We start from the raw sequence: 11,285 nt of genomic DNA on the forward strand, positions 1-11,285 counted from the left end.
ACCCTTGGGTGCGGGTCCTGGAGAGCAGGGACTTTGCCCTGTTCTGAGCGTGTGTATTCAGCACCTAGAACAGAAAAGAATCAGCGGGTGTAAGCTTAGCGGGGGAGGTTCTTAGCTGGGAGGATGGACCGCGGGGAGCCTGGGGACGGGGGAGGGATGAGCAAGGAGAGAGACAGGACCTAAGAAGGAATGATTTAGCACCACAGCTTCCTGGAGTAGAGGTCCAGAAACGGAAAGCGTGGGTCCTTATAGCCACACACCGAACTTAGTGGACCACCGGGATCTTACCTTCCTGGGGGCCCCCTCTAGCCCTATTGTCTCTGCTTCCCTGTCCAAGACTTGTTGGGGTGAGAGTCAGATTCTGGATCAGTTCGTGTGTTCTGTGCTGTGCTCTGGGAGTTACTCCTGGCTCTGCGCTCAGGGGTCAGTCCTGGAGTGCTTGGGGACCTTATGGGATGCCGAGGATCGAACCCGGGTCTGCGCGCATGGAAGGCCAGTGCCCTCCCCGCCGTACTATCGCTCCAGCCCCCTGAACCTAAGCCTGATTCCACCTCTGTCCTGCTTCGGCGGAGGTGAGAGGGGCCTGGCTTCCACCCAGACCTCTCCCCCAGAGTCCAGGGACTGGCCTAAGAGAGAGTGCTCGAAGGGGTGCGGCCAACGAGCCCCGCTCCAGAGAGGGAACAGAGTCCTTGGAGAGTCCCGTGAGGCGTCGGCGGACAGGCTCCTGCCTGGTTGGGGGTGGGGGGCTCCGGGGGGTGGTGCCCCCCCATAGGTGCCGCCGCCGCGAGCCGGGAGGTGGCGCTCGCGAGCGGGTCGGTGCGGGCCGGCCCGGGGCAGTAGGACCCAGGGGCCGCGGCGGGGCGGGAGCGGGGCGACTTGGGGGAGGTCTTTGGCTTTTTTTGGCGAAGCCCGGGCGCCCTCCGGAAGCTTTTCCAACTTTCCAGAAGTTTCTGGGGCCGGGCGGGCGGGGGCTCGCCTTATATAGGTGCGGGAGCGGGGCGGCGGGGAGTGGACTGGCCGGCGGCTCGCGCTCTGCCCGGTCTCGGCGCTCTCCCGGCGGCCCAGGTGAGGGGTCCGGGGTCCGGGCTAACGGGCGCGGGGAGGGATCCCCACAAGGCCCGGCGGGCACGGGGACTGCAGAGAACCGGGGCTGGAGATGCTCAGGAGCGATCGAAGAGGGAGGGAGAGGGGTGCCCCCCGCCCTGAGACCGGGGGCCAGACCAGCTGCAGGTCCGGTGCCGGTCCGCAGAGACTGCGGGACCAGACCCCCGCACGGGCGTGCTGGGGGGCTCAGAGTCTCCTGGAATTGGGGGAGTAGGAGAGGAAGTGACTTGGGCTTCTCCTGGTGGGTTGCTGTCTCTTTGGGGTTCCCAGGATTGGGGGGAGACTGTGGTCTCCCCGAGTCTGCAGGCTTTGGGTCGCTGACACGACTCTGCCCACTGCGGCCCGGTTCCTGGGGGTGTAGACTCCGCAGGAATGTGGCCGCCGCCAGCCCGCCCGAGGGCCAGGCCCCTCTGTCCCCGCTTCCCGTCGCTCCCGCGGGGCTGCAGGGCCCGGATGAGCTGGGGGAGGCCGAGGGGCCTCAGGCTCCGGAGAGTCTCCGGCTGGGGCCACACCCTCCCCGTCTGGGGGTTCGCCCCCACCCTCCTCCTGCTCTTCTTTTGTCTCTGGTCCTGGATCCTCTCGGGGATTTTCTGCGCCGAATCAGGACTCCACATCCTGTCTTAGGGGCTGCTCTGCGGGGCTTGGGGGTTGGAGGAGCCCGTGGGACTTAAGGGGAGGGGAGACCGACTTCCCTGCCCCACCCGTCAAGTCTCTTCATCTTCTGTACAGTGAATTGGACGAGCTCCAAGCTTCCTGCAAATTGGGGACTGGTTCGTGCTTTCCAGCCCAGGGACCCCACTTGGGTCAGTCCTTCCAGGCCCTCTGCCCCCCCAGGCTCCTTGTTCTACGATTGCTTCACCTTGTCATGCCTCTGTTTTCTTTCATAATGGAAAAGGCAGGCATTGACACCTCCCCACGCCCCAGACAGTGTCAAGGGACTTTAGACCCCCATCCCCAGTGTCCCGAGGTCCCGGCAGGGCCCCCCACATCAGCTTCTTCTAGAGCCCCCATCTAGTGTCATCGGGACCCTGGCCAGTTGTGGGCACAGCCCTGGGCTCTGATGGTGGGAGGGGGTGGATGTCTCTGGGGCCTGGGGAGAGTCTAACCTTGGCCCAAGGGCTGGGTTTCTCCCAGCGGGCTGGGCAGGAGAGGCTGGCGGGCTTGCAGAGACCTGCCCGCCTGGGTGCCTGCAGCGGGGCTGACAGGGAACTCCTTCCTGCCAGAGGCTCAAGGGCCAGCACAGCATCCCGGGCCCTGGTCCCAGGCCTCCTGCTTCCCAGGCTGGAAGCCCCCCTCCGCCAGTTCCATCTCCAGCCTGCCACGTCACCAGAGCAGGCGCAGCTGCGTGGCTGCCTGAGGAATCCCAAACTAGTCATTTAAAGCCTTCTTGGAAAAGCTCCTCCCAGCCTGTTGAGGTTGGCTCGGCCGGAGGTGGGGGCTGCGAAGATGGAGTCTGCCACGTGGCAGGGCTGAAAGCCAGGCTCCCCTCCTCCTCCTCCTTCTCCTCCTCCTCCTCCTCCTCCTCCCCCTCCCTCTCTGGGATTCTCTCTCTTTCTCTGGGATTCTCTCTCTCTCTCTCTCTCTCTGGGATTCTTTCTCTCTGAGATTCTCTCTGGGATTCTCTCTCTCTCTCTCTCTCTCTCTGGGATTCTCTCTCTCTCTGGGATTTTCTCTCACTCCCCCCTTCTCTCTCACTGGGATTCTCTCTCACTGGGATTCTCTCTCTCTGGGATTCTCTCTCTCTCTCTCTCTCAGCCTAAGCTCCGGCATCAGCTACGTTGGACCAGGCCTTTCAGTACTGTGACCATATGCCTGTTGCTTGGCATAATTAGTGCCTCGTTTGACTCTTGAATAAATGCCCTGATTCGTACAACTGTATGGTCACTCTGCCTTTGGTTCTCCAGGGCTGTGAGCGCTGTGACATGGACATCTTGGGAGGGGCCTCTCTTTCTGGTCTGTCCTTCAGGGTCCCCCTCTTACCCTGCCCTCCGGAGCCAGCCTCTTCTGTAGCTGACTCTCCCCAGACAGTTGCAGTGCTCGTGACCCGCTCACACCACATCTCTCTCCTCTGGACCCCTTCTCCTTGTCCCTGCACTTTTGAGGAGGGGGCCTGGTGTCCCCCCGGAAACACAGCCCTCCCGCCACATCCTGGAAGGGTAGGATGGGCTCTGCCAGAGCGAACCCCCAGCCCCCCTCAACCTGGGAAGTGATCAAAGGGGGGAAGAGCATACCCGAGTCTTGACTGGAAGCCCCAAGAGGAAAGTGGGGGGGGCTCTTCCTAAGTGCTGCAGCCCCCTAACCATATGGAAATACACGCGGCTGGGCCCTCCTTCCTGGAGGAATCCAGGTGCAGCTGCCTGGCCTCTGGGGACGTGGAGTTGTAGCTGCTCCATTGATTAGAGCTCTCCCTGCCCCCCTCTTCCCCCCATCCTTCCTCTCAGGAAGCCTTCCCCCACGTCGCAGCTTTTGTCTGGGGGGATTTCCCACCTGCCCCAGAGACTGTGGATGGAGACCGAAACCTCCTAGATGCTTGTGACTCGGAGAAGGATGCAGGCTGTGAGCGCTGCTCCCAGCCCAGCCCCACTCCTGGGGTGAACAGAGTGCGGGTGTCTGGGCTCCCCTATTTAATGAGTGAACCTGCCAGTGACTCATTAACATCCCAGCGCTGAATGACAGCCTGTGGGGAGGCTGATGCTCCACCCACTGGCCCGTCTTTCCCAGTGGGTGCCCCCGGGCTCCCCTGCTGCCTGCATCCCAGTGAGTCTTCACAGACCCTGCCCTGGTCTGGCGGAAGGGGCTGAGTCTGCTCGTTCTCCAATCTGAGGCCTGTTGTAGGCTTGAACAGCAGGGATTTAGGGCTGAAGCTGCCCAGCTTTTCTTACCAGAGCCGCCTAGAGAGCTTTAGAAACTTAAAATCTTTCTAATAATCCCAATAACTAGGTTGCAAGCCTGGCCACAACTGTGACAGAGGGTGAATTCGAGCTTGATATTGTTTTGTTTGAGAGGAGCACACCCGGCAGTGCTGGGTGCTACTCCTGGCTCTGTGCTCAGGGGTCACTCGGCGATACTTGGGGTGTCATGTGATGCCCGGGGCGGAAGCGGGGAGGTCAGCTGCACAGTCAGGAGCTTAAAGTAGGTTCTGGTGATCTCTGTATGCTGCTCTGGGGCAGCTTCTCAACTTGTTTCCCAGCCTGCCCGTTGGCCCTAGTCTTGTGTCTTGGTTCTGGTTTGCTGGATTCTCAAGGGCATCCCTTTGGAATATCCTGGAGCCGCATCCGGCCCTGCACTTGAGAAATGCCGCTCCAGGAGACCAGCCGGAGGCGTTTCCGGTCCTGCGCTCAGTGGCTAATTGGGGCTGGGAGTGATACTTTGTATACTCAAGTGTCAATGTTGTAAGTACAATGTGAGCCCTCAGGAGCAACGTTAGAGGGGTGATGCCTCGGCAAATATGCCCTGGCAGTGCAAAGATGTCCCCCGAGGAAGTGGGCAGCCCGACCCCCAACCTGGGCAACACGGACTGAAGTCTGAGCTCCTGCCCCCTGCTCGGGACAAGCTGGTCGTGGGAGTTGGTGGGTGGCGGCGGGGACTTCAGGGGCCTCCTGTCTCTGCAGCCCTCCCTCACAGGTCCTCCGTGGTGCGCCCGCTACCTCCCAGCCATGCGCTGCCTGCTGCTCCTCGGCACCTGCTGCCTCCTGGCCTTGGCCGCTGAGGTGAAGAAGCCGGCCGCGGCCGCAGCGCCTGGCACCTTGGAGAAGCTCAGCCCCAAGGCCACGTCGCTGGCTGAGCGCAGCTCCGGCCTGGCCTTCAGCCTCTACCAGGCCATGGCCAAGGACCAGGCGGTGGAGAACATCCTGCTGTCGCCCGTGGTGGTGGCCTCCTCGCTGGGGCTGGTGTCACTCGGCGGCAAGGCGGCCACGGCATCGCAGGCCAAGGCGGTGCTGAGCGCCGAGCAGCTGCGCGACGAGGAGGTGCACAGCGGGCTGGGCGAGCTGCTGCGCACGTTCAGCAACAGCACGGCGCGCAACGTCACCTGGAAGCTGGGCAGCCGCCTGTACGGGCCCAGCTCCGTGAGCTTCGCCGAGGACTTCGTGCGCAGCAGCAAGCAGCACTACAACTGCGAGCACTCCAAGATCAACTTCCGCGACAAGCGCAGCGCCCTGCAGTCCATCAATGAGTGGGCGGCGCAGACCACCGAGGGCAAGCTGCCTGAGGTGACCAAGGATGTGGAGCGCACCGATGGCGCTCTGCTGGTCAATGCCATGTTCTTCAAGCGTGAGTCCCCGGGGCGGGGCCAGGTGGGGGGGCGCTGGGAGACCCTCTTGTCCCACCTTCCTCGAGAACTCCGTCCTTTTCTTCTGCTAGACGCTAGGTCCAGGAGGCAACTCAGCCTTAGAGTGCCCGCGCTGGCCCCATGAGGCCCAGGGTTACAGCCCTGGCATCACCACCTGGGAGATGGTACAGGACTGAGGGCACTTGCCTTTTATATGGCTGAGCTCTGCTAGATCCCCATCACTGCATTTGGTCTACCCAGCACGGCCAGGAATAATTGCAGAGTCTGGAGTACACCCCCAGCACCCCAGCATGGCTGTGTGTGATGCAACCCCAGCCCCTCCAATAAGAGCCTTGGCATTGTCAAAAAAAAAAAAAATCTAAAAGGAATGAGACAGATTCAAGACCATCAGAAGGACCTTGTTTCCTGGTTTCGAAGTGCTGTGGACTGGGGCCAGGGAGATAGTACACAGCATTTGCCTTGCTGGACAACAAACCAGGTTTGAGCATCGGCACCAGGTCTAGTTCCTCTGAGCCCTGCCGGAAGAGATCCCTGAGCGCAAAGCCCCCAAACGATAACAACAAAAAGTGTTGCGTCTTGTTAATGAAGTTCAGCAGTTAGTACTCTCTCTCAGCAGTGGCTGCAACAGAACAACAGCTGGGATCTCTTTTTTAGGGGGGTGTTAGAGCATGAATTGCCAGAGATGGGGCCCAGAGCTCCCTTTGAGCTATCTCTCCTGCCCCACATGTCTCCTGCCTGGGCACCTCGAATAAGCCTTAGGGCGTGTCACAGGTGAGGAAACAGGCTCAGCTGAGGCTTACCTGTTTTGAATTGAAGGTTCCATTTGGGAGTCAAGTAGGACTTGTGTACTACTGTGTGGTTTGCACTGTTCCTCTCGGTGTGCTGTGTTTGAGGTTTGAGGGCGTCCTTTTTTACCCATTTAGGGAGCAAGGCAGAAGGGGGTGAAAGATCTCACCAGCACTCAGCACCCAAGCCTGGACTGGCTCAAACATAGGGTGTGGCTCAGGAGGGCTCAGATTACAGCTTTGGGACCATTTTTTTCTGCCTCCAGAGCTAGGACTTGCAGTGAAATATTGAGAGGGGTTGGAGCTCTAGATAATACAGCAGGTAGAGTGTTTGCCTTGTACGCAACAGACCTGGGTTTGATCCTCGGCATCCCAAATGGTGCCCCGAGCACTGATAGGAGTAATTCCTAGGTGCAGAGCTATGAGTAATCCCTGAGCATTGCTGGGTATGCACCCCCTTCAAAAAAAAGAAAAGAAAAGAAAATTTGAAAGTAGTCTTGGGAGACTCTCTGCCTAGAACCCAGACCCCTTAACAGGGAGGGCAGAAGTCCAGCTTGGCACATGTGACCTTGGCACTGGACAGGCACCAGGGCAGAGGCTGGAGATGGTGACATGGTGGTGGCTGCACTGAGGTACCTCAGCAAGAATGCCTGTCATTGGGACCAACGCTGACATGTCCCAGTGCCAGCACTCTGTCCCCTCAGAGCACATACTCTGAGCTTAGGACTAGGCAGGGAGGGGGCCTTCAGGTGAGCCCAAGACAGAAACCCAGGTCTCGGGGGTGGAGCGATAGCATAGTGAGTAGGGCATTTGCCTTGCACGCGGCCGACCTAGGTTTGATTCCCAGCATCCCATATGGACCCCTAAGCACTGCCAGGAGTGATTCCTGAGTGCAGAGCATCGCCGGGTGTGACCCAAAAAGCAAAAAAAAAAAAAAAAAAAAAAAAGAAACCCAGGTCTTGACTGTGACAGGGACAAACCCACGGGAGGCAGTTGGGAGCAGTGTAGGCTGTGATTGCATAGGTGGGAGTGGGGCAAGCGTTTCTTTTAAAAATTTTTTTATTTATTTTGGGTGGCAGCATGGTGGTGCTCTCAGGAGGTCAATCCTGGTTCTGTGCTCAGGAACATTTCTGGCAGTGCTCTGGGAGTCATGGGATACTGGGGATTGAACCTGAGTTGGCCTCCTGCCAGGCAGTACCCTACCCTCCTTACTATCTCTCCAGTCCTGGGGTGTGTGTTTTTTTCTGCGGGACCCACACAGCAGTGTTTGGGGACCACTCCTGGCCTGGGCTGGAGGACCGTGGTGGGAGCCGGCGCCTGCTCTGGGCCCGGGGCGTGTGTTTCTGACCTTGTGTTCTCACTGCAGCTCACTGGGATGAGAAATTCCACCACAAGATGGTGGACAACCGAGGCTTCATGGTGACCCGTTCCTACACCGTGGGCGTGACCATGATGCACCGGACGGGTAGGTGCCTTGCAGAGGGAGGAGCTTGCTGGCGGTCACCTGCGCGGGTCCCCCTGCCCTGCATTGAGCTCACCGTCCTCCGGGCCCCTCCTCAGGCCTCTACAACTACTATGACGACGAGAACGAAAAGCTGCAGATTGTGGAGATGCCCCTGGCACACAAGCTCTCCAGCCTCATCATCGTCATGCCCCACCACGTGGAGCCCCTCGAGCGTCTGGAGAAGCTGCTGACCCAGGAGCAGCTGAAGACCTGGCTTGGGAAGCTGAAGAAGAGGGCGGTGGCCATCTCCCTGCCCAAGGGGGTGGTGGAGGTGACCCACGACCTGCAGGTGAGGGGCCCTCGCTCGGCCTGTCGGGCACGGAGGGGGCTGGTGTTCGGGGTATCCTTCCACCAGCTCAGGAGGTCTGTCCTGGGCCCCCCGAGTGTCGAGCTGGGCTTGGCCTCAGGCCTATCTGTGGAGGCGGCCTGCACCCTTTCCTTGGATCATAGCCAGAACACCCTGAGCTAAATATATGCTGTGCTGCCTGCTGCCAGGCTGCCCTGCTAGGCATGGGGGGGTGTGTGTCTGCTAAGCATGTGTGTGTGTGTGTGTGTGTGTGTGTGGTGTATCTGCTAAGCATGTGTGTGTGTGTGTGTGTGTGTGTGTGTGTGTGTGTGTGTGTGCGTGTGCCCAGCTGGACTAGCCCAAAGGCTGACTGGTGCTGGAGTGATACACAAAGGTAGGGTGCTTGCCTTGCCTATGATGACTCGAGTTTGATCCCCAGCATCCCCAAGCACTACCAGAAGTTATTCCCAAGTGCAGAGCCAGGAGTAACCCTGAGCATTGCTGGGTCTGGCCCAATAATCATAAAAACCAACCCCCTTCCCCCCCCAAACAAAACAAAACAAAACCCCAAAGGCCCACTCAGCTATGCCAGTGCCCTGCGACCTGTCTGGTGTCTGGTGTCCGGCTTCACGCCACGCCTGGCGTCCTGTCCTGGCTGCCTCCGAGTCTGTTTCAAGCTGGCAGACCATCTCCCCTTTGTGGCGAGTCCAAGACTGACTTCGGAAGGTCAGGAGCTTCACCTCCCAGCCCTGCGCGATTTCCAGCACTGCCCTGGATGCTGGGCAGCGCCTGCCCCGCCACCTTGTGGGACTGTCCCAGATATTGCCACGGCATTTCCAGGGAAGGGTGACATCGCTTTCTTTACATCAGTCTTTCTCAACTTGAGTCTGCCCGGATTGACCTAGAGATTTTTTTGTTTCCCAGTGTGTATGAAAGTTATTATTATATTTTAAAAATTATTTATTTATTTTGCTTTTTTATTGAATCAAAGTGAGATATAGACCCTTACAAAACTTTCATGATTAGATTTCAGTCATACAGTATTCCAGTGTCCGTCCCTCCTCTAGTGTACATTTCCCAGCACCAGTGTCCCCAGGCCCCAGGCTTTCTCCCATTTCCTGCCCCTGGTGGCAGTGCTTTGCTTCTCTCTCTCTCTCTCTCTCTCTCTCTCTCTCTCTCTCTCTCTCTCTCTCTCTTTCTCTCTTGGTTTTGGGCCACACCTGGCTGTGCTCAGGGCTTCCTCCTAACTCTGCTTTGGACTCACTCCTGGTGGGCTCAGGAGCTGCTAGGGATTGAACGCAGGTTGGCCACATGCAAGGCGAACACTTACCCACAGTGCTTTCTGTCACTCCACCCCCCCTTGACATGGATATTTCTCAAAAAAGATTCCTGGGCCCAGCCACAGCGATGTGGAATCAGCAGCTCTGGGTTCAGGCCGAGGTAGGGAATTTCCCAGAAACTCCGAGGGGGATCCCTGCCAGCTGGCGGCGGTCACACTTTGGAAAAAAAATCAGGGTGGGCTTGGGGGCTGTTTGACCTTTTAATCCTGAGCCTCAGACCTTTTCTCTGGGCAGTGGCACCAGAGGCTGCTGGCAGGTACCCAGGGGCACGTGTGGACTCAGGTGGCAGGGGTGGGGGGGCCCTCCCAGAGGAGGGGCCAGGCGGTATGGGGGAGGGTCCAGGAGCCTGACCCCTCCGGGCCTCACCTGGCACCCACCTGTTCCCACAGAAACACCTGGCGGGGCTGGGCTTGACTGAAGCCATTGACAAGAATAAGGCTGACCTGTCGCGCATGTCGGGCAAGAAGGACCTGTACCTGGCCAGCGTCTTCCATGCCACCGCCTTCGAGTGGGACACGGAGGGCAACCCCTTTGACCAGGACATCTACGGGCGAGAGGAGCTGCGCAGCCCAAAGCTCTTCTACGCCGACCACCCCTTCATCTTCCTGGTCCGAGACACCCAGAGCGGCTCCCTGCTCTTCATTGGGCGCCTGGTCCGGCCCAAGGGGGACAAGATGCGAGACGAGTTGTAGGGCCTCGGGGTGGCCGCGGGATGGCAGGGGGCAGTGAAGGCTCCTGAGACACATGGGTGCTACGGGGGTGGGGGGTGGGGGCCGAGGCCACCGTGTTGGATATGCCATGGGGTGGGGGAGGGGGGCAACCTGCAGGCTTCGGTGCGTCCAGGCAGCCTTGCTGGCCAGAGTCCCGGCCACACTGCCCGGACACGGGCTTCCCGAGAACTCGGCCCACGCTCACAGCCGGTGAGACCTGGACCGCTGTGGGGTGAGGCCTGCCTCAGTGTCATGTCTGAGCACGCCCGTTCTCCTGAGACCCCGCCCAGCCCGTGGAAGGGGGCCCCTGACCCCACTGCAGTCCCCCACAGCGACCCCAGACTTCCAGCCTCTCACCCACAGAACTAGGTGCTGTGGCCAGGCCCAGGCACCCCCCCACAGTGACTCTGGAATCAGAAACTAACTCATGCGGGGGTGGGGGCGGGGAGGGCGACTCTGGCCAAAAATCATTGTATCCAGTATCCAAGGGACGAACTTTACCCCCTTTTTATGGGTTTTCAGACATTGAGTGGGAAGGACAGGGAAAAGGGAGCTTGTTGCTGTCGGCCAAGAACTTATTTGTACGATGTGTTTTTCAATAAAATGTTTCCAGTGAAACACCTGGGAGCCGGGACCGTTGCGTCCTCGTTGAACCGTTCTCTTCCCGTGTGGTGGGGCGGGGTTGGGGTTCTCTCACCGAGGGTGGTGCTCCTGTAGGGCTGTGTGTTGCCCACACCCACGGGGATCTCACCCTTGATTGTGGCACCGTGGGGACAGGAAGTGACTGCCGCTCACTGCAGCCCTGTGGGGTCCTTTCCTGCGGCCTGGAGCCCCCTTGGCGGTTTTATTCCCACCATGGTGCAGGTTGTGTGTCGGGATGGTCCCCCACACCAGGAGGGGTGTGACAGAGCAAGTGTGGTGGGATGGAGATTCCCCTTCCGTGTGCCAATGCTGCATAGAAGCTCACGTGATCCTCAGGGCTCCCCTGAGGGGTGGGGGAGAGGGGCAGCTATTACTGCTCAGCGTTACAGATGAGAAAAAGATTGGGCTCAGAGAGATCAAGTGCCAGCCCAAGGCCACCCAGCAGGCCACTGACAGAGCCCGGGCTAGCGGGGAGCCCAGGTTTGGCTGTGCGGGAGAGAAGCCGCCGAGGGTGCTGTGCGCCTGCACCCCTGCTTTGCAGATACTGCATCATCTCAGCCCCAGTCCCTGCAGCAGGCTTGGCCTCCTGTGGAGGGGGAGAGCCCAGCTGAGCCGCGCCTGGA

At 59.6% G+C, this 11,285-nt stretch overlaps 1 protein-coding gene across 1 annotated transcript; it reads left to right on the forward strand.

Moving 5' to 3' along the window:
• The first annotated feature begins 939 nt into the window (after positions 1-939).
• On the forward strand, positions 940-10,654 carry SERPINH1 (serpin family H member 1). The gene is made up of 5 exons (XM_004610827.3): positions 940-1,065; positions 4,716-5,376; positions 7,547-7,645; positions 7,741-7,973; positions 9,700-10,654. The coding sequence occupies exons 2-5, from the start codon at positions 4,761-4,763 to the stop codon at positions 10,000-10,002; spliced, it is 1,251 nt and encodes a 416-aa protein (XP_004610884.1). The 5' UTR covers positions 940-1,065; positions 4,716-4,760; the 3' UTR covers positions 10,003-10,654.
• The last annotated feature ends 631 nt before the right edge of the window (positions 10,655-11,285 follow it).

The sequence above is a fragment of the Sorex araneus genome, chromosome X (assembly GCF_027595985.1).
Source record: "Sorex araneus isolate mSorAra2 chromosome X, mSorAra2.pri, whole genome shotgun sequence".
NCBI lineage: Eukaryota > Metazoa > Chordata > Mammalia > Eulipotyphla > Soricidae > Sorex > Sorex araneus.

Bases quoted from the DNA above. Each gene is read 5' to 3' on its own strand.
- SERPINH1 (XM_004610827.3), top strand. From the start codon at position 4,761: ATGCGCTGCCTGCTGCTCCTCGGCACCTGCTGCCTCCTGGCCTTGGCC. The intron at 5,377-7,546 runs GTGAGTCCCCGG...TTCTCACTGCAG, and splicing joins CAATGCCATGTTCTTCAAGC to CTCACTGGGATGAGAAATTC. The intron at 7,646-7,740 runs GTAGGTGCCTTG...GCCCCTCCTCAG, and splicing joins GACCATGATGCACCGGACGG to GCCTCTACAACTACTATGAC.